The sequence below is a fragment of the Saccopteryx leptura genome, chromosome 8, assembly GCF_036850995.1.
Source record: "Saccopteryx leptura isolate mSacLep1 chromosome 8, mSacLep1_pri_phased_curated, whole genome shotgun sequence".
Taxonomy (NCBI): domain Eukaryota; kingdom Metazoa; phylum Chordata; class Mammalia; order Chiroptera; family Emballonuridae; genus Saccopteryx; species Saccopteryx leptura.
In genome coordinates, this window is record NC_089510.1 from 51516286 (window position 1) to 51542581 (window position 26296).

Genomic DNA, 26296 nt, shown 5'->3' on the forward strand with positions numbered 1-26296 from the left:
ACTAAAGTGCCACTACTACAAGCTGATGCTTCTCATCTCTCTCCCTTCCTCTCTCTTAAAAAATAAGTATACTACAAATAAAATCAGACATTAAAATTGTGTTCATATTCTAAGAACTTACTGTCTCAACTTGAAAAATAATCAAATAAAGCCTGACCAGGCAGTGGGGCAATGGATAGAGCATCGGCCTGGGATGCAGAGGACCCAGGTTCGAGACCCCGAGGTTGCCAGCTTGAGCGTGGGCTCATCTGTGGTTTGAGCAAAGCTCACCAGCTAGGACCCAAGGTCGCTGGCTTGAGCAAGGAGTTACTCAGTTTGCTGAAGGCCCGCGGTCAAGGCACATATGAGAAAGCAATCAATGAACAACTAAGGTGTCACAGGGAAAAACTGATAATTGATGCTTCTCATCTCTCTCTGTTTCTATCTATCCCTCTTTCTCTCTGTCTCTGTAAAAAAAAAAAAAAGAAAAGAAAAATAATCAAATAAATATATACACTGAGTCAGAAAATTATTTTAATAGTTACAAAACATTTTTTACAGAATCAGTATAAAATAGCAGTTGATTTCTCCATAATTATCAGAATTATTTATACTTGAGGTCTTGACTAAGTGGGGCTGAAATCAACACAAGGTCTTGGACAGCTGGCTCAGAAATCATCCTAGGAATCCCGCCTTGTTGACATCTGTCATGCTAAGTTTTTATGAGATGACCTGGTCCTTTTTAAAAAAGTATCTTTTCATTCATTCTTTGGAGGCTTGAAGTGAACTCGGCAGCGTTCATTAAACACCTAAGATATTTAAACAGAAACAAGCCATTGAGTTATCCTGTATAAATTAGGCCTGGAACTAAATTAGATACAGCATGGTACAGGAGGAGGATATAATCATTTGTCTCAGGTTAAGTTTTAGGAAACAGGAGTATTCTTACCAGTTCAAACTGGCCTTACCAAGTGCTAAGAGCATGGAAGGCTTTGATGGACATTTATAAGGTAATTTTAATAAAATTTATATTATTCAAGGAAAAAATCATCACAAGCTAGTTTATTTAATAACTAACAAACATTTCAGTTCCATATTCTGGACATATTTTGGACAGTTAGACAAAGATATTGAAAATAAGTTTAAGGGTTTTTTCTTTTTATAACATAATATTTGATTAGAAATATGCTGTGCTTTTCTAAACAAGTGCCAGACCTTCTTATAATTAGGTATACTGAAACGGAGACCAGTCTTCTCTTAAAGTGTAAATTTATATACTGTTTTGTTCCATTTACTTTGCTTCCTAAAAATCCAAAAAAATTACATATCATAAATGTTAAAAAAACACTTCATGACTGTCAATATGTGTTAACTAAAAATTTTGATACAGCCATTCAATGGAATAAAATGTAAGCATAAAAATGAATAAGGAAGCTCTTTATGTTTTGATTTGTAAAAATCTCCAAGATCTAATAAGGAAAATACAGTGTGAACAGTACGCTTACACTTGCAGGACAAAGGGGGGGTGTACGTGCGTGCGCACACATCTAAAATTAGACCAGGCGCAAACATCTGAAAGCACGTACCACCCTTTCAGAGAAAGGGGCATTCAGAGGAAAGGGGGGAAAGTGGCTATAAGAGAGATGAGGCAGAATTTATACTGTATATTCTTTAATATTAAAAAACTTTTAATCATGTGTATAAAAATGTAGTGCACAACTTTTTACCCTGAAACTTCATTAACATAAAAAACATCATTTTTAAGGTTAAAAAAAACACCTATGTTGGTTACTGTGGACTATCATAAAATAAAAGCAAAATATACAAAGGAAGCTTTTAAGGTGCTGTTATTATTCAACTTCTTAAGCTCGGTAGTAAATACACGAATGTTTATAGACTCCTTCTGGCCCTCCCCTCCTATAGTTTATCACCTGTCAGTCCCCAGCCCTCACGTTCTGTGAAGATCCCCATGTTCAGGCCAGAGGAGGCCTTAGATTAGTGGCCTTGACACACTGGTTGGAATGATATATCCAACTCAGCGGAGTTTCTCCAAATCCTTTTCCTAAATGATTCTTAATCACCTCTGCTGACCTACTGCACTACAGCTACATTTTCTTCTGTTTAAAACAAATAGGGACCCTCCCTGGTTTTGGAGTGGATGGAGTACACTTCCTTTAAAACAAATACCAAATCCAAAACTGTTCTACTCTTCCTACATTTTATCTACATCAACCTCACACTAAATTTTTCAAACCAGTTATTTATTGTACCCTCTCCCATCCCATCCCAAAAGTAAACAGTATCTCTCCTGAGGATTTAAATGGACTAATACTGCCAAAATCTTTCAAGTAGCAAACCCTTACCGCACTGGTAAAAAGGGCAGAATAGGAAATCTTGGCAAAGAGGATAGGATAAAGAAAGGTGATAAAGCAAAGAAAATCAGCTTGGATTTTTTGGTAATTTTTTCATGGCTGTGTGAGTTGGTACATTCTAGTTTCTGGTTCAGTTGACCTCTCTGGTTTAAGCCCATTCCATTAGTTATTTTCAAAGAATAAAACAAAACTTTCCGTTCATTTCCTCATATTTAATTTTTTTTTCTCTCCAGAAAGGGTGAGCAAAAGGGAGCATACAGTTTTAGAGAGAGGTATAGAGATATATACCTTTCTGGAAAACTAAAATCAGGATTTTGTGATTTTGTTTTGACTACAGGTAAAGTATCTAATTCATCAGCAGAACCACGCAGATGGTAATAAGGAGTAGGTGAATCTACGAGCCATAAAATTCCGTTATCAGATACCAAAAAGTTATGCACAAAAATGTTTCAGGATCAGATGCTAGAAAACAAGCAACTGTGACGGGTAGCTAATGACATGAAAATTTATGGAAAGTAACTAGGCTCAAAAAGGCTAATTTTAACAAACAACCTCAGTGAAGGTTCTGAGTTAACTAGAGTAAAAACTTGAAATATCAAATATGCCCATAATTAGTATTAGGAAACATAGACTATCTCCAACTCTATTACCATGACAGGTCATACAATTCTACCGGAACTGTAAAACTAATTATAAGTTGGCTCTATCTGGATGCTGACCCCCCATCCTCCCCCTAAGTGAAACTCTGTAGCTTGTATTTGAAGGGTCTCTAAGGCTTCTCAAGGGCCCCAGGGCTCTCCTTACTCTTACTCCCTTGCTTTCCCTTTGCTGATCAATCTCCCTCCTAGTTCTCTCTGAGAGCTAACATTATTTTATACCTTCCAGCTCCTGTCATTTACCACTTCTTCAACATTCAGTTCTGACTGCATCCATTTCAACTGCAAGAAAGAAAAACAAATTTATGAAAATTTAAATTAAAAAATGAAAACGAAATTCTGTAATGTTTTCCCAACAAAATCAGCTGCTGCTTCTGCATTCTTTTATTTATTTTTAATTTATTGATTTTTAGAGAGAGGAGATAGAGAGGAGAAGGGGGGGGGCAAGAAGCAGTAGTAATTGCTTCCTGCATGTGTCTTGACCGGGCGAGCCCAGGGTTTCGAACTGGTGACCTCAGTGTCCCAGGGCAAAGCTTCACCCAGTGCGCCACCACAGGCCAGGCTGCTTTGGCTTCTTTGTTAATAGTTTTACCTGGGCTAGATTCTGGGACTTTCTTTGACACACACAGCCCATTCTCCCCATAACTAATCAATTGTTAAATCTTATGAAACCCATGGTTCTCTAGCTTTCTGTGTATTATAATCACCTTGAGAGCTTAAAAAAATCTCAAATTCCCAGGTAGTTCACAGAAGAAATAAAAATGGCCTATAAACATAAATGGGGGCCCTGGCCGGTTGGCTCAGTGGCAGAGCATTAGCCCAGCATGTGGAAGTCTCAGGTTTGATTCCTGGTCAGGGCACACAGGAGAAGCAACCATTTGCTTCTTTACCCCTCCTCCTCCCCCTTCTCTTTCTCTCTCTCTTCCCCTCCTGCAGCCAGTGGCTTGACTGGTTCAAACGCATAGGCCTGGGTGCTGAGGATGGTTCCGCGGAGCCTCTGCCTTAGGCGCTAAGAATAACTCGCTTGTGAACATGGCCCCAGATGAGCAGAGCATCAGCCCCTGACGGGGGTTGCCTGGTGGATCCCAGTCAGGGTGTATGTGGGAACCCATCTCTTTATCTCTCCTCGTCTCACTTGAAGGAAAAAAAAACACATAAATGGGTGCAACTTCTATAAAGGACAGTTTGGTAAGATTTATCAAAAACCTATAAATTCACATGTCCTTAAACTCAGTAATTCCATTCTAATTATTCATCATACAATACAGACTTGTAAAGACAGCACAGAGGAGTAAAAAGGAGGGTGAGGAGATGGCAACCTGATTTGGAATAGGAAAAAAGAATCAGGAAAACAACAGAGAAAGGAAGGGGAATATGTGAGGCCCAAGTGATCGTGAAAGGCAGGAGTTTTCCACACCTTGACCATACAGCCCCAGAGGTCTGAGGCAAAAATGCTGAAGTCTTTCTAATTTTCTTTATAACTGCCAACCTAATCATAAAAGTAGCCAACTCAAGGTACATCATACTCCTAGTCACTTCTAGTCAGAGAAGCTTGAAAAGAAAGAAGCTAGCAATTCTAGGAAGAAGGCTTGAAATATTCAGGAAACTTAGGAGGAAAAAAGCATGTATCACTCACTGGCTGAGACAGTCACCTCTGGGCCCTAAAGGCACAGGGCAGAACTGAGGGTGGAGCACAATGTGTGACATTCCCAAATACTCACGGATGTTTGAACTTTGCTCTCCACTAACAAGAGTCACTGAATTCTGTTTGACTTAATTTGCAAATAGTGATTTTTCAGTTTCTGATTTAACAGCCCAGCCCTGCAGTGTGTCAATACCTTTAAGAGTCTGTTAAAATACAAAATCCTGTTTATGTTTATGGAATGCAGGTTGATTTACTAATTTACCAATTTATAATTGGATATTTCCAAATGTAGTAATGTCCACTAAAAATTAAGTTTTAATCTCTTGGTCATTTTAAAAAAAATATCATAACTCTAAATTTTTCATATTAAAAACTGCTTTTATTTAAATTTGTTTTTATTGATTGATTTGAAAGAGGAGAGAAAGAGAGAGAAAGAGAAGCATTGATTTGCTGTTACACCTAGTTATGTATTCACCGGTTGACTCCTGTGTGCGCCCCGCTGGGGTCTGAACCCGCACCCTGGTGCGTCTGGAGGACACTCCAGCCAACTGAGCTAGCCAGCCAGGGCTGAACTGCCTTTATTGTGAAGGCTAAGTTTAGAAAACCTTGGCCTCAGCAATGGAAACCTTAAAAGAGAAAAGATTAAAATAAAAAATGTAAACCGTACTCAACTTACCTTTGTCTGTTCTTTTCTAAGTTGCTTTAATAACGTTAAATCGTCCAAATTCTTTTCTCTCTCTTCTCGAAGGTGTTTTACTACTGATGAAGTCTGAGCTATACATTTTTTTATGAATCTGTCCCTACTGGCATGAGCCTCCATCAACTAAAAGAACAAAGGAGTGAAAAGGGAAAAATCGTACCAATTTATCACATATTAGAATTTTAAAAAATCCTTATCTTTAGACTACAGAAATGTAATACTTTCTAAAACAATTTTTTTAAATGAAATCTAAGGAAAAGAAGGTTGTGCTTATCAGCTAAATCACCTAAAAACAGATCAAAGGAAGCACTTCTGCCGGTGGTCAAGGTTGTCTTCTTCCTCAGTAAGCTCCGAGGACCTGACCTGTGGTGGCGCAGTGGACAGAGCGTCGACCTGGAACGCTGAGGTAGCCGGTTTGATACCCTGGGCTGGCCTGGTCAAGGCACATACAAGAACAACTGCTAGGAGCTGATGCTTCCCGCTCCTCCCTCCTTTCTCTCTTTCACCGCTCTCTAAAATCAGTAAATAAAAATCATTCTAAAAGGTGACAATAAGCTCCCAGGGCCTGCCACCTGTCCTCCTGACTCCCTCGTCCTGCGTCCCCCACTGGGCTTGTCGTCTCAGGCTCCAGTCCCACTCACCCCCACTCTCCTCAGTCATCCATCGCCCAGACGTTCCTCTACCCTGTGCCCACTCTCACACCTCTGCTGGGCCACTTGCTGTTGGTAGTCTTCTTCTCTTTTTCTGTCCTTTCATGTTTTCTTCAGCCTCATGCTGTCACCAAGTGTAAGAAATTATAAAGTAAGTGATATAGAGAAACTTCTGGTTACAATAAAGAAAAACAGTTACATTTACCTATGTAAGACCGAGCCCTTTTCAAGATTTTAAAGTTTTAGTGTTAATAAAGAAAATTATGTGTAAGTATAGATGTTGGTTTCATTAATTATGTGTATTGATCGAAAGGACATCTGACAGAACTTTATATTTTTAAAAATTAATTTTTGAGAGAGGGAAACATCTATCTGTTCTCCCACTTCATTGGTTGATTCTTGTATGTGCCCTGACCGAAGATCCGAACCCACAACCTGGGTGTATCGGGATGGCGCTCTAATCACTGGAGCTATCCAGCCAGGCCTGACAGAGCAATTCTTATTAACCTTCATGTTAATGTAGCCAATCCAATATACCAATTAACATCTATTTTTTGCCTTGATTCAAGAAGTATGATAGCCATGTTTCAAACACACTCCTACAATCATAGCCACATTTTGACAGCATCCCAATAATTTAAGGAACAGGAAAAGCAAAACACTAAAAAAATACATAATCACTGTTATAATGGTACATAAATAACAGTGGTCTATCTCTAACTAAAATTTAACTTGCCCCATGCAATTATCATTCCTTCTTTTCTCTAAAGAGAGAATAACCTAATATGATAGTTAAAACAGGGATAACCTAACTGTTATGTGTGTGTGTGAACAGATAGATAAAACACAGGAGTAACTTAATCATCCTATAAACATTATTCATAAGTTATTTGAAACACATTTCTTAAATGGTCATATTGGAACCCTGTGGTTGAGAATGACTGGTCTAATATTCTCCAGGAAAGAATAAACTTTGCGTTTCTACAGTGCAGTACTAAAAGAGCATTAGTTATAAATCATATCCATGGAAACAAAAGGAAAGTAAAAGTAAACTGCCTAATAGATTTTAATGCCACCAATAGTAAATTTCTCTACGATGCTCAATTATTTCACTGTAACACTGGACTCAAAAGGATAGTCTCAAGTACATATTTCATTGGCAAACATGCTGCTGCTTTGTTGTTGACTCCTTCGGGTATAATTACAGGAAATTAAAGGAGCCACTAAAGTAGGAACCACTCTCCCAAAAGAGAGTAAGAAGGAAAAAAGCCATTCTCAGAGTTAAGAAGCCCTCCCTGTTGCTGTCTATGTAAGACTGCCTAAATAATCACCATTTCTAGACTTCAGTTTCCTCTTTTGTAAAACTATGGATTACGAGAAAATACTCACTAATACCTTTTTACCTCTAATACTTAGGGGCAATATGACTTAATACACTGCTTGGATATCAGATGCTATTTAATCACTTTGATATTTCATCTAACTCCCCAGCAACTGGTGAAATAACACTAACACCAACTAGAAGTATAACAAAATAATCTTTTTCTATCTGCATTTTAATTTTTTATTTTTCAGTTACAATCGACATTCTTCTATCTGCAGTCTAAAATCAAATTCAAATTTTGTCCATTTACCTTGCCATCTCTCTCACTATAAAGCTTCCTTCTTTTTTTAAATTTTTATTTATTGATTTCAGCGAGAGAGGAAGGGGAAGGAGAGAGAGAAAGAGATAGAAACATCAAGCTATTTCTGTATGTGCCCTGACTGGGGATTGAACCAGCAACCTCTGCGCTTTGGGACGATGCTCTAACCAACTGAGCTATCCGGCCAGGGCAAAGTGTCCTTCTCTGAGTCGGCTTTCCTCCAATATTCCCCTTTAACTTGCCCCTTTCCTGTGAATACACTTCTGTCTGCAAATCACCCTCTTACCCTCACCTGATTAGTTCTCCTTCAGATTAGGCTTCTGGGAAACCACTGGATGTGAAAAAAAATTACCAGGCAAGTCATCTTTTGCTCTGTATTATCAATTATTTGAATCTGGTTTTCATAATCATCTTTAAATAAAATTCCGAATCAACAGCTATATATCAGAGGAGTATGCATGGACTTTTCTGTACATCTATGTCAAAGAAACAAGGGCATTTAATAACTAGTAATAGATTATGTGATATGAACCTACCAGTAATAGATTATGTGATAGAGCCTACCAGCACCAAGCCAGCCTTAGCTCACTGGGTAATTTGGATGCTTGAGGATTTGGTCACATGAGAACTGTTTTGGTATGTACGAAGGGCTCATCTAAGGAACTGAGGCGATGGAAAAAAATATGTGTGTGTGTGTGTGTGTATGTTTTTAGTTATTTTTTTGAGAGTGCGTTTATTAAAGGTGGGGACAGTGAATCAAGGAAGGGCTTAGCATAGAAGCCACAGGAGAGCCTAGGTGGGGCTGCCCGGGCTCACTGGGAAGTCAGAGAAAAGGGGGCCTTGGAGACAGGCTCAGGGGGTTAACTCAGGATGAACTGCTGCTGCCCATTGCTCCCCTGGTTGGAAGTGCCATGGGGACCCTTAAGAGCTTAGGAGTTGCATGCCTGTGGGGTAAGAGACGGGAAGGGAAAGGTGCAGGCGTGCTTCTGGAGGGAGAGTGCCTACAATTTATTAAGAAACTTGGTAAAAGGCAAGGAAGGCCTTGGGTTACAGGAGAAAAATCCTGAACAATAAGCACAGTGGTAGTCAACCTGGTCCCTACCGCCCACTAGTGGGCGTTCCAGCTTTCATGGTGGGCGGTAGTGGAGCAACCAAAGTATAAATAAAAAGATAGATTTAACTATAGTAAGTTGTTTTATAAAGATTTATTCTGCCAAACTTTGCGAAAATCTGGCATAAAGTACTTGGTAAGTAATTATTATTACATGCTTTAACTTGCTATAACTCTCTGCTTTATACATTTTACAAAGTAAAGTGACTTCCCTACTTTATAAATCACCATTACTGTGGAACTGGTGGACAGTTAGAAAATTTTACTACTAACAGAGATACAAAAGTGGGCAGTAGGTATAAAAAGTTTGACTACCCCTGAATAAGCATATCATAACGGCACTACCTTTGACTTGGGGTAAGCAATTTTGAAATGAAGACACTGGGTGAGGCAGGAGAATGATTCAAAACTAGTTGAAAGGGCATTTATCTAGGACTTTTCAGTTTTAGTTTATTTATTTTATCAGAACTTTGAAACTTTTAGGATAAAATTTTCACATCTTTTAATCATTTTTAAAATGTTTTTTGTCTTAAGGGAAATATAATGCCAACACTTTCCCTAATTAGTGTTTTTTGGTGTTTTTCTTTCTAAAACAAAGGTTGATTCTAAATAAACTCTAAATTAAATTCTAATTTCCCAAACATCATCTGTTTCTGGTTTTTGTTTTGTTTTGTTTTTTTACAGAGACAGAGAGAGAGTCAGAGTGAGGAATAGACAGGGACAGACAGAAAGGAACGGAGAGAGATGAGAAGCATCAATCATTAGTTTTTCGTTGCGCGTTGTGACACCTTAGTTGTTCATTGATTGCTTTCTCATACGTGCCTTGACCGCAGGCCTTCAGGAGACCGAGTAACCCCTTGCTTGAGCCAGCGACCTTGGGTTCAAGCTGGTGAGCTTTTGCTCAAACCAGATGAACCCGCGCTCAAGCTGGCGACCTCGGGGTCTCGAACCTGGGTCTTCCACAACCCAGTCTGATGCTCTATCCACTGCGCCACTGCCCGGTCAGGCTGGGTTTGTTTTTTGAGCCTTGACTATGACCCTATCATTAAAATCAAACAAAAATTAAGTTTTTTTCATACCATTTTTTGAATTTTAAATCTTCTTTCAGAACTTCTGACAAAATGTGCAAGGGGACGCATACATTGAAGCATTTATTTCAAAAGTTCATTATGTTAAAGATGCCCTTAAGAATCACCCTAAATCAATATCTATGACACTGATAATAATTTTGCATGTATAAAACACTGTTTCAAGTTCATAGACTATATTGCTCAGAATTGATTTTTTTAAAACTGAACTTAGAGAAGAAAGAGCGACATTGATTTGTTGTTCCACTTAGTTATGCATTCACTGGTTGATTCTTCCATGTGCCCTGACCAGGGAATGAATCCGCAACCTTGGAGTATAAGGCCGATGCTCTAACCACCCGAGCCAACACTTGCTCAGGGTTGACTGTCATGTTTACCTTGAGAACGATAAATAAAGCTAGAAAATTTTCACAGATTGAAGGGAATATGCTCTAATAAGGGGATCACACTAAAATTATTTTATTTTTACTAAAAGTATACCGTTAAGTTTTGGAATTTCTAAAATGAATGCTTCACAGTAACTTTGCTGATCATCTATAAAGAAGCATTACCATTAGAGTGTACATACTCCTTCCCTGCTGTAAGAGGAAGGGTCAGGAGCTGAAGTCAGGTGACTAGAGCAGCTTAGGCATTTCAAAGAGTTTCACTTCTTAACTGAGACAGTATTTGAGGAAACTCAATGGTACTTATTAGCACAGGCACTGTGCCACATGTCCGATCCCTGGCACAAACCTATTTGATGATCTCTGCATGATATTCATGTCGCTAGATCCCTCTAGGATATAGACAGGGAGAAAAACCCAAATACATACGTAAGAAAGGTTCCAAATTTAGTATGCAAGTATCCAGATTCAACAAAAGAATAAGAACTAATAAAAACAGCAATAACTAATAATAGAAGCATCAAGCATTCATATGTCAAACATTTGGTACAGTAAGCACTTTATATTAACTTATTCTTAAGAACCCTATGAATGAGGCACTATTATGATATTATTTTACAAATAAGGTGAGGCAAAGAGGTTATGTAACATGTTCAAGGTCATCCAACAAGAAAGTAGCAGAGATGGAACTCAATCTAGATCGGAATCCATGTTGTTAATCAGTACAATATAAATCTCTAAATAAGAAGATTGGAAATGACTGAATAGGTTATAGAGATTATATGGGTAGTGGCGGGGGGGGGGGGGGGCGATCATTAAAGTGATCATAAATTTCTAGTGCTTTAGTTGAGACAGATATACCCAAAGAAACTAAGTGAACAGTCAGACCTCAGAATATGTTAAGACTAGGACGCATGCTCCCTACTTCAAATACTGGATTCTACTCATTAAAGCCCACAAACCTGTGATTTTCTCAAACCACTAAAATTACCTGACCACTCAGTAAAAGAACATACTGTCATATAAAAGCAGAACAAAAATATCAGCAGTTAATGATCTGAATAAGTTCATCCAAAACTGGTTTTTTTCATATTTGAGAAATGAACATTAGGTTTTAAATAATACATTCTTTATAAGACAACGGATCCAAATAGTAATCTTGCAGTAGAGCCTAAAAAAGCAAATGCCATTTGAACTTTAGCTTCCAAGTTAAAAAGATATAAGTAAACTATAAAAAATACGAAGCTATGTTATTCTTTCTTTCTACTTTTGGAAATTAAAGAGAGAAATAAAGAGAATCCTTAAGAGTGAATGAAAAAATATGTACTTGAGAAACCAAATTCTCAGGAAAAGACAATTTATCTGTGACTTTCCTTCTCTCCCAACCTCCAAATGCTTCTATTCCCCTTCCTGATGAGTGGAAAGAAACAAAACACAGAAGGCATGAAGGGTGTTAATTTTTCCTCTATCAGTGGTCTGGCTTCTCAGGACTGATTCATTCATACTCTTGTTCCACTGTTGTACTTAACTGCTTCTGCTCTCTCCTTCATTCCATAAGGCTGCACAAGAAGGGGCCGGAAAATGACCGCTCCCATTCCTCAGAACCATCTTTCCACAGACATGTGCATACAATCACACATTTGTTTAGTTTGTAGAAACTAGATCAAAACTTATATACAACCCTCAGGCGTGGGCAAGAAAAAACTTGAAGATATCATTCTTTTATCCACAGCTTAATCACACATTTATTTAATGAGTTATTTTGCCTGCAAAGAAAGGCATAAAGGAAGCAAAAAAGAAAGACTGAAAAGATACAAAGATACACTTACAGACTCATAAAGTTGTTTACAGGTTTGGCTGGCATCAATTTTCCCTGCAAAGGAAGCTGTTGGAACCGTAGTGTTTAATTCATGTACTATTCTGTCATCAATCGTCCTCATCACCTTGAGTAATTCCTATATATATTTAAAATAAAAGAATAATAACCTGAATAGAAAGTTAAGTGTTAAAAAAAAATAAAAGAAGCATTTAAACCAAAAAATAAAGCTCTTGGATATTTTACAACTATGCAAGGTGGGAGTGAGGAAACCATGTCAAATATAGTGCAACCACAGGAAAACCTTTATTACAAGAGTTATGTAATAGTAATTCTAGTAACAGGCACCAGCTTACTGGTTTCCTTGGCTTCGATGTGAACATCTTAAGGGTGAAGACTGTTTTACTCATGTTTAAAACTACAGTACTTAGTAAACAGTGTGCACTCTTTTCCTCTCCAGTACAGACAATGAAGAGTTTTCCTGAGCTCCATCAGCACAGATTCTCCAAATCAACCCAGCACGACTGCTTGTTCTGTTCACTATCATTCTCAAGTGTGGTGCTGGCTAGAAAATTTCTGGGAAGATAATGTAAGAAATGATCGGTAGTGGTTTATTTGCAGAAATTACCCTATACCCTTTCAAGCTTTTGGTTTTTTAATATGGTTGTGTATAATTCTTGTAACAAAAACAAGTAAAACCAATTACACTGCAAGAGAAGGAATGAAATCAAATCTCTTCATAGCTTTCTTGTCTATGGAACAAACAAGAAATCAGTTTTACTTTTCTTCGTAACCTCAGCTCACACTTCCCAAAGATTTCCGACCCCTCAAAAAGGCTCCAATTCTCAAACCAACCAAAAGAAAAATGATAACAAAAGCTAGGAGGACTGACTCTGGTGAGTAAGCCTACACAGCAAAACCCCTTGGCCCCACATTTTGACTAGAGTACTTCTTTTCATTTGTCACTAGAGAAAGTGGGCATTAGCTACACTGTCTCCAAATAACATAAACACTAGAAAAAGTGTAGTACACTTCTCTTTCTAAATTATTTAACTTTGTCCCCCTACCCAAACACAATCTCTGCAAAATCAAGAAAACATAAGTAATACTAGAAACAGACTTATTACTGAAAACATCCAAATTCATTCAACATTAATGTATATTAAAAGCAATTTGGGCCTGACCAGGAGATGGCGCAGTGGATAGAGTGTCAGACTGGGATGCTGAGGACCCAGGTTCGAGACCTCGAGGTCGCCGGCTTGAGCACAGGCTCATCTGGTTTGAGCAAAAAGCTCACCGGCTTGGACCCAAGGTCTCTGGCTCAAGCGAGGGGTTACTCGGTCTGCTGAAGGCCCGTGGTCAAGGCACATATGAGAAAGCAATCAATGAACAACTAAGGTGTTGCAATGTGCAACGAAAAACTAATGATTGATGCTTCTCATCTCTCCGTTCCTGTCTGTCTCTCCCTGTCTATCCTCACTCTGACTCTCTCTGTCTCTATTAAAAAAAAAAAAAAAAAAAAAAAAGCAATTTGCTTGATCCTTCATTTCCCTCAGCAAACATCCTATTTCTTTCCTTTGTCAAACTTAAATCCATGACTGAAATCAACTCCTTTATTTCTTTATCTATGTTAAAATAAAAACATCCACTACCGTTAAGCTTACATTTTAGAAAAATTTCAAAACAATTTTAAAGAAAATAAAAATCATTCATAGTTAACCACTATCATCAGTATTTTAACATATCCCTTTAGTTTTCTATAAAAACCTATGGATATTTTAATAAAATTGAGATACTATGTAACATTTTAAAGTCCAGCTTTATGACATTATACCATGAGCACATTTGCCCTTCTTATTAAAAATGCCTTGAAGACATTTGTCACAGTTGCATAATTATTCTATCATGTGGAGGTACCACAGCTTATCTGACCACTTCCCCACTGGTAAACACTTACGTTGTTTCCAATTATAATAACCATTTAGGCCATTCAGATTAAGTCTTCAGTCCAGGTTCTGTCTCTATCAGTCTTTAATCTTTCATTAGTAATTTACTGACCTTTTCTAGATATTTAGAAATAAAACAGCTTGTAGCAGGATAATTTCGACTAATAAAACACAGGCAAACATCAGGTCTAAAACCAACATATCTTATCCCCTCTTCTTGTTAGCTTTCCATATTTTTAAATCGATTTCTTAGAGAAAGGGAAAGGAAAAGAGAGAAATGTTGATTTGTTATTTCATTTATTTATGCACTCGTTGGTTGATTCTTGTATGTGCCCTGACTGGGGATCCAGCAGCACACTTGGCATGTTAGGTCCCTGCTCCAAACAACTGAGCCCCCAGGCCATGGGTATGTGTCTTTCTGGGTTTTTGTTTGTTTGTTTGTTTTTTCCTGAAGCTGGAAACGGGGAGAGTCAGACAGACTCCCGCATGCGCCCGACCGGGATCCACCCGGCACATCCACCAGGGGCAACGCTCTGCCCACCAGGGGGCGATGCTCTGCCCCTCCGGGGCATCACTCTGTCGCGACCAGAGCCACTCCAGCGTCTGGGGCTGAGGCCAAGGAGCCATCCCCAGAGCCCGGGCCATCTTTGCTCCAATGGAGCCTCAGCTGTGGGAGGGGAAGAGAGAGACAGAGAGGAAGGAGAGAGGGAGGGGTGGAGAAGCAAATGGGCGCCTCTCCTGCATGCCCTGGCCGGGAACCAAACCCGGGACCTCTGCACGCCAGGCTGACGCTCTACCACTGAGCAAACCGGCCAGGGCCTCTATTTTTGATCGTCTTGAATCATTCTATTTTTGTCATTAGCATCACCATTCTCTGTACATTGGAATTTGTATAGGTTAATCTCAACATATTCACTAAGCAACTTTAAATAACATTTTATATACAGTGGACGATGTTATCATGTCAGTAAGTGGCAAATTCCAAACAAATGTTAGCATTATTAAGAGTCAAAAAATAGGTAAGTAGTAGACAGGGACCTATCTTGCCAACTTTACTTCCTACAACTTGACTATTTAAAAAAAAAGAAGTCTCTTTTAAAACCAAACCTAACCTGTGGTGGCGCAGTGGATAAAGCATCGACCTGGAATGCGGAGGTCACTGGTTCAAAACCCCAAGCTTGTCCCAGTCAAGGCACATACAAGAAGCAAGAACTACAAGTTGATGCTTCCATTCCTCACCTCCTTCCCCCTTCTTTCTCTCCCCTCCCAAAATCAATAAAATCTTTAAAAAAACATATTTTAAAAAATGATTTCTTAAATCAAACTGATCATCCTGGCTGGGTAGGTCAGTTGGGTAGAGTGGCGTCCCAATACACCAAGGTTGCAGGTTCGATCCCTGGTTAAGGCACATACAAGAATCAACCAATCAATGCATAAATAAGTGGGACAACAATCAATGTTTCTCTCTCTCCCTCTAAATCAATTGTTAAAATTTAAAATAAAATCAAACTGATCTGAGGCTAACATTTACATTACACCTTTTAGATAAAAATTTTTTCTTCATGGAGAGGCCTCAACAATCTTTCTTTTTTTAAGCATAGGTAGTAATTAGAGAGAGTGCCATAGAGTTCATCCCCTTATTAATTCACTCATCATTCAAAAAATATTCACTAATATCTAGTATGTTTATTTGGCACCATTTTAAACACCAGGGATACAGTGGTAAATAAAACAGAAAACCTCCTTCTGGAAGGAGACTGACAATAAAGCACATCAAAAAACAAGATAATTTCAGTATAGTAGTCCCCCCTTATCCGGGGGATACATTCCAAGACTCCCAATGGATGCCTGAAACCACGAACAGTACTGACCCTATATATACTGTGTGTTCCCTTATACACACATATCTTTTCACTAAAAGAAAGCATTTTATGGCTTCTCATTGACATAGCAGAATTACTAGCACCGCTACTCTTTTGCTCTGGGTCCATTAGTAGTACTAGTTACTTGAATACAAGCACTGATATATCAAGACAGTAGATTTGATAACCAAGACAGCTACTAAACGGCTAACAGAAAGGGTAGCAAAGGAAATGATACACTAATTCATGTCCTATGTGGGATAGAACAGGACAGCATGCTACTCAGAAAGGTACGCAATTTAAACTTATAAATTGTTTTTCTTGAATTTTGTTTTATATTTTCAGACCTTGGTTGACTGTGGATAACTGAAACAGCAGACAAGGGGTTTCAGAAAACTGAGGTTAACGGGATGAAGAGTGATGGGTGGGGTTGAACAGCCCTACCTTAGGTAGGGGGATCAAGAAAGGCCTGAGGATAAAGTATTTGAGCTGAGACCTAATATGAATGAGCCAACTATAAGAAAATCTGGAGGAATAAGTAAAAAAGTATGAGGCAAGAACAAACTTCTGGATGTTTGAAGAACTAAAAGGTAAGTGGACTAGCAGTGAATAAGGGAGAAAGCAGTATAAGGTCAAGTCAGAGCAGAAGAAAATGAAGGACAACAGAGACCACAGAAGCAATCAAGGATTCTAGTTTTAAGATAACAAAGTTTTAGGCAAGGGGATGATATAAGCAATTAATTTTTATTTTTATAAAAATTTTTTATTCATTTGAGAGCAGGGCTAAACAATGTTTCTAAATGATAACTTTTCCTGCTATGTGGAGAATTGACTAGAGAGAGGAATGGAAAGAGGGTAACCATTTAGCAGACTGCTATGGTGGTCTAGGCAACATAAAGGTGTTTGATAAATTGGTAGCAGTAGAATTAGGGAAAGGAAGCTGGATTCATGATCTATTTTGAAAATAGAACAGATAAGACTTGCTGATGCACTGGTGGTGGGGGAGTGAGAAAAGAAAACGAGGTAACTTTCAGGTTTGAGACCTGAGCAACTGAATGGAAGTGCCATTAATTGACGATAAGGACGAGCCTTGGAGAAGAAAAGATTTAACAGGAGAAGGCAGATCGAGATCTAATCTACCTAAGTGGTGGCACAGGGGGTAGTGTTGACCTGGGATGCTGAGGACCCAGGTTCAAAACCCCACGGTCACTGGTTTGAGTAAGAGGGTCACTGGCTCAGCTGGAGCCTCATGGTCAAGGCACGTATGAGAAAGAAATCAATGAACAACTAAAGTGCCACAACTACTATATACGTTGATGCTTTTCATCCCTCTCCCTTCCTGACTCTTTGCTTAAAAAAAAAAAAAAAAAGCCTGACCAGGCGGTGGCGCAGTGGATAGAACATCAGACTAGGATGCAGAAGACCCAGGTTTGAAACCCCGAGGTCGCCAACTTGAGCGCAGGCTCATCTGGTTTGAGCAAGACTCACCAGCTTGAGCCCAAGGTTGCTGGTTTGAGCAAGGGGTCACTCGGTCTGGTGTAGCCCCCCAGTCAAGGCACATATGAGAAAGCAATCAATTAACTAAGGTGCCGCAACAAAGAATTGATGCTTCTCATCTCTCTCTCTTCTTGTCTGTCTGTCCCTATCTGTCCCCATCTGTTTCTGTCACACACACACACACACACACACACACACACACACACACAAAATTCTATTCTGACTCAGATTATTTGATGAGATTTAGAATTACTGTTAATTGTATGTTATACTGGTATTATGTTTAAAATTGTAATCTTTTAAAGATATAGACTAAAATATCTATAGAAAAAGATATATTTGGGATGTACTTCAAAATAATCTGTTTAGGATGGGGTGAGTGATAGGATATACAGACAAAACAAAGAGTGGCCATGAATGAACTGCTGGAGCTAAAGAATGCGCACGTGGAAATTCATGGTACTATCTCTCCTTTGTGTATGTTTTAAATTTCTTAAAATAAAAAGTTTTTTAAGTTATGTTTGTTTATTTATCTTCTTTTACCAAATGAGAGGTGGGGAGATAGAGAGGTGAGACTCCCACATGCACCCGACAGGGATCCACCTGGCAACGCCTCTCTAGGGCCAATGCTCTGCCCAGCTGGGGCCATGCTTGGGAGCCATCCTCAGTGCCCAGGTCAGATGAGCTAGAACCAATCAAGCCCTGGTTGCAGGGGGAGGAGGGGTAGGGAGAGAAAGAGAGAGAGAGAGAGAGAGAGAGAGAGAAGTAGAGTGAAGGAGAGAGGTAGAGAGAGAGGGAGGGGGGAAGAGGGAGAAGGAGCCAGTCACCTTCCCCCATGTGCCCTAATTGGGAATCAAACCCGGGACATCCACACACTGGCCAAACAATGTACCATTGAGCCCACCGGCCAGGGCCTAAAATTATGTTTTAGACATATTAAGTTTAAGATGCCTTTTAGATATCTGAGTAGAAAGTTGAATATACTAGTCTGACATTGAGCAGAGCTAGAGTTATATTAACAAATTGATGTTATTTAAAGCCATGAGATTAGAAGTGATCACTGAGAGAGACTGTAGGAGTGAAGGGGAACCCTGATCAAGACAGAACTCCAGCATCTAAAACTACATGAAACAGACTGTGATATCACAGAAGTCAGATAAGCAGAGACTCTGAGGGAATGGTCCAACTGTGTTGAATGCTACTAAGAAGTTAAGAAAGATATGAACAGAAATTAACTTTTAGACTCAGCAGGATGGAAATCATGGGTGACCTAGACAAGAATCATTTAAATAAAGTGCTTAATGAACTCAAAAGTTAATGTGGCTTAAGTACAGACAGTAAGAGAAAACGTGATGTAAAATGAGGCCCAATCATTATAGGTCACATTTTAGGATTTTACTCTTTTTCTCAGGAGTGATAGAGAACCAATGAAGTATTTAGGTACAGTGGGGCTACATAATCAATTTGTGTTCTGAAACAATTACTTAAGGTATTACAGTGTGGCCCTGGCTGGCTTGCTCAGTGGATTGAGCTTTGTTCCAGTGTACCAAGTTCGTGGCTTCCATCCGGAGTCAGGGCAGACCAGAAGGAACCAACGAGTGTACAACTAAATGGAACAACTAAGTTGGACAAGGAGCTGACGCCTCCCTCTCTCCCTCCATTCCCTAAACCAATGGAAAATTAAGGGGGGAAAAAAACCTTAAAAAATGTTCAAGTGTGAAAAACGAAATCTAGAACAAGAGTAGAGGCAGAAGAAGACTAGTTGGGAGACTGATGCAGCAATCCAGGTGGAAGATTATCTAGTTTGATACTGCCTACGTTTTCTTGTTGTTGTTTAATTTACTAATTATTTTATCTATTGGGAAAAGAAAATGCATCCTAGGGTTTTGATTTACCCTCAATTTTAACCAATTTTGAGCTTGATCAGTAGTTATACAGTCAAATTCCCCTTCAATAAAACAATATGAACATACTGTGAAGTTCCTTATACAGCAGTGGGAATTCATCTGCACTTACTAGGTGAGAAGTTAATTTCACAGTCTTCCCCACAGAACCTACAAAATGTAGATTATCAACTATATCAATTATTTTCTGTGTGCTAGAGAATTATCAATATCTATATGATCTAGAGCTTGGCTCTAGAGAATTATCAATATATGATCTAGACACTCGCCACATGAGGTTATTTTAATTAAAATTAAATAAAATTTAATTCTTCAGCTGCACTCACCACATTTCAAGTGCTCAAGAGCCACATGCTGCTAGCATCTACTTATATTGGATAGGGCAAATTCCACTATCACACAAAGTTCTATTGCACAGTACTGAATCCAAGAAAATATCACAGTCTCTAAGCTAACAATGTACTTGTTCAGGGATTGCTGAGAACTATAAGCTATTCTCTAATTTTTATTTATGGATTGATTTTTAGAGAGAGGGAGAGAAAGAAAGAGAGGAGAGAAAGAAGGAGAGAGAAGGAAAGAGAGAGAGAGAGAGAGAGAGGGAGGGAGGGAGGGAGGGAGGGAGGGAGGGGGAGGGGGGCACATTGATTTGTTATTCCACTTATTTATGTATTCATTGGTTGATTCCTGTATGCTCCCTGACCAGGGATTGAACCCACAACCTTGGTGCATTGGGACAGTACTCTAACCAACTAAGCTACCTGGCCAGGGCTTATAAGCTATTCTTAAATGTCATAGGAAAGATACTAATAAAGCTAAAGGAAAGAAGAAGATGCAAGAAGGAACTTCTCTCAAAATTGGAAAGGAAAAAGGAAAAGAACTATAAACCCACTAGGCACAGATTTCTTTATGGTGGAAAAAGTGCCAGAGCTCTCAATACAACTCTTAGAGGTCTAGAGCAGTGGTGGTCAACCTGGTCCCTACCGCCCACTAGTGGGCGTTCCAGCTTTCATGGTGGGCGGTAGCGGTAGTGGAGCAACCAAGTATAAATAAAAAGATAGATTTAACTATAGTAAGTTGTTTTATAAAGATTTATTCTGCCAAACTTAGTGAAAATCCCACATAAAGTACTTGGTAAGTAATTATTATTATATGCTTTAACTTGCTGTAACTCTGCTTTATAAATTTTATAAAGTTACTTCCCTACTTTATAAATCACCATGATTGTGGAACTGGTGGGCGGTTAGAAAATTTTACTACTAACAGATACAAGAGTGGGCAGTAGGTATAAAAAGGTTGACTACCCCTGATCTAGAGGAAAGCCTGGGCAGACCTCACAGCCTAACAGCAATTGGCAGGTTAAGGCAGGTACAAAAGTGCTGCCGTTATTCAGGAGTCTCGTTCAAAAGAATTACTAACTACCTGACACTCAGTCCCATGGTACAGCATACTCTCTCACTTCACCCAGAAAATATACAGAAGATGCCCCTGAGCAGATAATACACAATAAATTGCAACACGAGTTTGGAGATAATACATACATAATTACACACAGTTCGGGGGCTCTCTGAAGGCTCCATCTTTGTGTACAACCTGGAACCCTGAATAGCTTCAAAATGGCAAAGCATAACAAAAAGAGAACTCTTCGAATTTTGTAGTGCCTCCAGCCTCTTTTACCTTTCACCTTCCTCAAAACAAGAACAGACTCCAATATATGTTTTCCTAATTTTAGGTTGACTCTAAAATTATTTAGGTACTTATCTTGGAACTGCATTTTATGTCTTACCTGTAATTGTGAGGTAAAATCTCATCCTCTTGGAAGGCAATTTCAGTAGTGAAGGAATGCCCATATTTAGTAGTAAGAAGGAGCAGAGAAAACTTTGATTGCTCCTCCGATTATACTATACACCTAAGGTTAATCCTTAAATCCTTTTATTATTTGAGCAGCTTTTAGGGTATATGGGGGTTGGGGTGGCAAAAGATCTATCATAGGTCAGTAAAATACAAATGTACTCCAAAACAAAGATCTCAAATTTAACCTTTTTTGTCTGCAGCCTCTGCACAAAGGTACCCAGAAGTAGATCCCATGATGCTCTTTTTTTTAGACAGACCTGGTTCCTCAAATCCCATTTTTACAGTTGTGCTCATAGTGTGTTCCCTCTAAGCCACAGACTTGTCTACAAATGCCAGAGTCCTCCGATACTCATCACCCACAGGCACAGGGACAGAAAACCAGCTGGGCATGTTGCAAAAGGAACCATCAATGATGCTAGAAAATAGTCTATTTAGTCTCTACCTAATTACCATATAACTCAAAATCAACTACGTATAAATGAATCAATACTCCTAACAGAAATACCAAGACAAACATTCTGGGAAGGAATACTGAGTTGATTTTATTCAGGTGATGAGAGATTTGCATCTCAGATAGGGTCAGGAAGAAGGAATTTCAGGGTAGCCGTAAGTGACAAAAGCATGGAAATAACAAAGGGAGTGATACGTTCAGAGAAAAGTAGGTCTACGTGATTGGACAGCAGAGATCAAATATACACTGGAGGAGGCACGGATTTAGGGGATAACATGCATGAATAAGGACAGAGGTAAGAGATCTAACTAGAGAGAAGCACTTTGGGATTGTATGCCATGTTAAGTAGTTTAGACTTAGTCATATACGCCTAAAATCAGATGCATGGTTCAGATTCTAAAACTTAGAAGATAACATGATAAAGCCACAATATTATGGAGATTAGGTTGAAGGTAGGATATATTAGAGAAAGGAATGATGCCTATCATAAAGCCAGTGCCAAAAACAACGGCACCTGAACAAAGACCATGGCACAAGTGATGGATCTCCCTAAAGCAGTGGTCCCCAACCTTTTTTGGGGCCACGGACCGGTTTAATGTCAGAAAATATTTATATGTTCATGGACCGGCCTTTAGGGTGGGACGGATAAATGTATCAAGTGACCGAGACAAGCGTCAAGAGTGAGTCTTAGACGGATATAACAGAGGGAATCTGGTCATTTTTAAAAAATAAAACATCGTTCAGACTTAAATATAAATAAAACAGAAATAATGTAAGTTATTTTTCCTTTCTCTGCAGACCAGTACCAAATGGCCCGTGGACCCGGGGGTTGGGGACCACTGCCCTAAAGCACCTATTTGATCATCTCACCCCCTCTGCTCAAAAGCTACTTTTTAATCTCACACTTGACATCTAAGGCCTTCCACAATCTGGTTGCAATCTTTTGTGTAATCCCAATGTGCTCCTGCATAAATCCTGAATTCCAGCAGTACTGATTGGCTATTTTCCCCAAATTCACAAAAATTTCTGCCTTATATACTGTTTTTTTCCTACCCCAAATACCCTTGATCCTATCCACCTAAGGCTCAACACAATGATCAACTCTCGATTTATTTCCCTCTGAACTGTGATAGCATTTCATTCATATTCTCAATATTTTCTACATTTTATATCCAGTTCACTGGGTCTTCTCAAGTGCCTGGTACCTAGCAGTTAAGTTTTATAAACTGCATTTGTTCTCCCAAAATTCCTATGTGACCGTATTTGGAGATTGAGCCTTTAAAGAGGTAATTAAGGTAGAGTGCTCATCTCACAGAACTGGTGTCCTTGTAAGAGAAAGAGATACCAGAGATCTTTCTCCCTCTACATGCACAAAGGGCCATGCGAGAATACAGTGAGAAGAAGTCTGCAAGCCAGGAAGACAGGCTCACCAGAAACCAATCCTCACAGGGCTTTGGTCTTGGACTTCTAGCTTCCAGACCGTGAAAAACAAAAAATTTTCTGTTATTTAAGTCAACTACTCTGTGGTATATGCTATAGCAGCCCTAGCAGACTAATACAATATTCAATAAATTCTAACCTTAAAGTGGGATTCCAGACATTCATTTTTAAATGTTCTTTTCTGTATTTTATTTCATTTTGGAAACGAGAGTGCTAATTTCCAGGAGTGCTAAGTCCAACTTTCATAATAGAAAAATAAGAATTGTAAAAATTTAAAATACTTTAAAAACTCTTAAATTCTACCATGCACCTATATGGGAAAAAATCAGAACACTAGTTGTCAGAGGAAAGAAGAAAAATGGGACAGGGATAGATAGGGAAGGGGCATGAAGAAACTTTCAGAGATAAAGAATGGTATTATCCCCTAAGTTGATGTAGCTATATGTAAATATCAAAACTCAATGGTACACTTAAGAATTGTGTTTTTCATTCATATAAATTTTACAGAAAGAAAGCAAACAAATACTAAGCTCTGGTTAGTGAGATGATTATGAAAGACATGTTGAAGGGTGAAGTATATGGATGCTTGCAATTTAGTTTGACATGCATAAGAAAAATAAAAAAGGTGGATTGATGGATTGTTATGTAATACAGTAAATACAGCAAATCACCAATTACAGAATCTAGATGGTGGGTACATGAGTGTTCATTGTACAATTCTTTCAACTTTTCTGCAGTTTGAATATTTTCATAATAAAATTCTGAAAAAAACACACCTAATCTTTTTTTTTCCACCTAATCTTTATAATAAAAAATATATGACATGTTTCTCTGCCAAATTATTCAGGGTAGTGCTTTTCACATTTAGGATACCTCCGTAGAAAATGTAAATTTAAGCTTTGCCTTACTAATTTGTGAGTACGCCAGTTAACCTCACTCTACAGCTTTATCAAATTCATCTAAACCTAAAGCTATACTAAAATTTTACAATTTTACAGCACTTTCACTGATGTTCTTGTGTACCTCTAAGGCAGTAGGGGCAAATGTTGTCATTCACAATGAGGTTAAATCGGTGGTTTTAAACCTTTTTACCCTTGAGGACCGGTGAACATAAGAGAAATATTTCAGGGACCAATAGAGCAGAAAGCACCGAGCATAAGCAAATTCAACTTAACTCATCGGGTCTATAATCCTCATACAACATCAGGATAGTTAACTCTTTCGCAGATTGTCTTGAAATTTCAGGCAGATCGACTGATGGTTGAAAAAGTGGGTTAAATGATGTGGCAAAGCCAGCCAGCTCTGGAAAACCAGATCTTCTGACTTTTAACCCAGGATATATTCTCCACTATAAACCATGCGTTTGGGAAAGTCCTAGAAAAAGTATTTTAAAACTTCCCCCAGATTTGAGACTTACTTTATAATCTTTTTACTTACATATCTCTGTGAATGGAATGGTTCTGGCAACAGTTTAGCTTTTGCCCCATTAATAACATTTTATCTGACCTTCCAAATGAAGTCAGTGTTCTTTAGAAACACTGTTGGATGTTTTAACAGCAAAGAGATCCTCTTAAATTTGGTTTTAGAGATTTAAATTATTATAGAAATGGAAGCAGTTTTAAATGTTACTTAATATAATTTTCTTTTATAGATTCAAAAGTTAATTCCCAAAGGGTTGATTGATTAGCTGTGCGGAGCTAATCTGAGAAGCAGCTGAATGGTGAAGAGGGTTCAAGAAATGAACAACCCCTCTAAAAGAATCTACATAAAGTTCTTTCGTCAAATAATGTTTGTCAAATAATTCAGTCTGTTGAGGTTATTTTAAAAAATACCACTCCCTACAAAATGGTTCAAAGCACAACACTTACTACAGATAGGTCAATGACGTGTGAAATGATTTTTCAGTACCTTTAGTTAAAACAACACTGGTAAGGCCACTATTTTTAAATTCAACTCTTTATCTAGATGGCAGTACATTTGTGCCTACACTGGAACAGACAACTTTCATTGCAACTTGGTCAAAATCCAAACCCCTGTTCTTTAATTCACGGGTTAATATTTAACCCTAGGCCTCTAGTGTTTTAATATACAAAAGATAAAGCCTTTTTCTTGAATGTTACATTTTCTCTAATGCTTGGGAAGGCAGCAGCACCAGGGCAGGTATTGGAATTAATCAATCGCCCCTCCAAGACTCCAAACGTTCTGCCCATCAAAATAGTACAACTTGTACCAAGTTGTTTTATCAAATAAATAAGTTCTTCACTTTTCTTTTTTAATCTCCTACAAATGCTCAACTTAAAATACGAGAGAATGATACAGGCTAGGAACAGATTTTAGGAGATGGCTAAAAGATTGTTACAATCTCTACCCACCGGGCCTAAGCTCGACTTGACCACCGCGCAGCCACCTAAAGTTTCCCCAGTGGTCACTCAAGGCCTGGCAGCACAGAGAGACCCATGACCCCCCAAGGAGCAGCGTGGCTCCCTGAAGCCAATCCCGCGCCCCCATGACCTCCAACTGCTCAAAAAAAAGAGTCTTGAATTGCCGGCTTCCTCCACAACTAGTCTGCACTCCCTTCTAGGCCGGAGGAGGAAACAGGGTCTGGGGACAAAAGAAAAGACACGCCTGCCACTGGGAAAAACCCCATCACCTGGAACTCGGCGAACTCCTCACAGTTCACACCGCCACTGGGCGCCGCCATATTGAACAAACGAGAGGCCCCCGCCGCGAGCCAATCACCGCGGAGCAAAGGCGTCCGCAGCGCTGCCTGACAAAATATTTCGAGGGAAATCTCCACGAGCAAGCTGGACGCAGGGATTGTCTTTTCCCTGGACCTCATCCACTGCGAGACCTAGAATTCGGCTGTGCCTGCTGTTTACTCCCACCCCTTTAACTGTCCTGCAGCTGACCCATAATGCATGGGTTGAAGAATGTCAGAATCATTTTAGCCTAATCCCATCTTCTTATAAAAAAGGAAACAATTTCCTCGTCGCACCAACCAGATCGTTGGAGGAGGAAACATAAAGTAGTAGTTTCTAACTCTCCCACACCAATTTCTACCCCTTGCCCTTAAATCTGAGGGACTTTCGTTATGAATTTGGGACCTCTAAGAAATGTCAAGAAAAGACATTTCTGGCAGTACGGGTGCATAAGGATTGAACAGGGTGAAAATAATCTTTAGCTTTATAACAATAGCTAAACAGAAGTATACATGTTAATTTCTCAATTAGCCTGCGAGATATTCCCAAAACCAACAAGGAGTAGGGGTCACGGGGCCACAACTATGTGTTTTCGATAAAGGT

General features: G+C 38.9%; 1 protein-coding gene across 2 annotated transcripts; it reads right to left on the reverse strand.

Moving 5' to 3' along the window:
* Positions 1–491: 491 nt before the first annotated feature.
* MIX23 (mitochondrial matrix import factor 23) lies at positions 492–25703 on the reverse strand. 2 transcript variants are annotated; one of them, XM_066347154.1, is made up of 5 exons: positions 25645–25703; positions 12057–12182; positions 5329–5475; positions 3230–3289; positions 492–788 (listed from the first exon to the last, which is right to left on the reverse strand). In XM_066347154.1, the coding sequence occupies exons 1-5, from the start codon at positions 25693–25695 to the stop codon at positions 738–740; spliced, it is 435 nt and encodes a 144-aa protein (XP_066203251.1). In that variant the 5' UTR covers positions 25696–25703; the 3' UTR covers positions 492–737. The 2 variants fall into 2 exon arrangements, with proteins under 2 accessions (XP_066203251.1, XP_066203252.1); XM_066347155.1 differs by lacking the exon at positions 12057–12182 and having other exon boundaries at positions 25645–25700.
* Positions 25704–26296: the final 593 nt, after the last annotated feature.

Coding starts and splice junctions, on each gene's coding strand:
- MIX23 (XM_066347154.1), bottom strand. CDS start 25,695: ATGGCGGCGCCCAGTGGCGGTGTGAACTGTGAGGAGTTCGCCGAGTTC. Junction 5,476..12,056: donor GTAAACAACTTTATGAGTCT/GTAAGTGTATCT, acceptor TTGTTCTTTTAG/TTGATGGAGGCTCATGCCAG. Junction 3,290..5,328: donor TTAGAAAAGAACAGACAAAG/GTAAGTTGAGTA, acceptor TCTTTCTTGCAG/TTGAAATGGATGCAGTCAGA.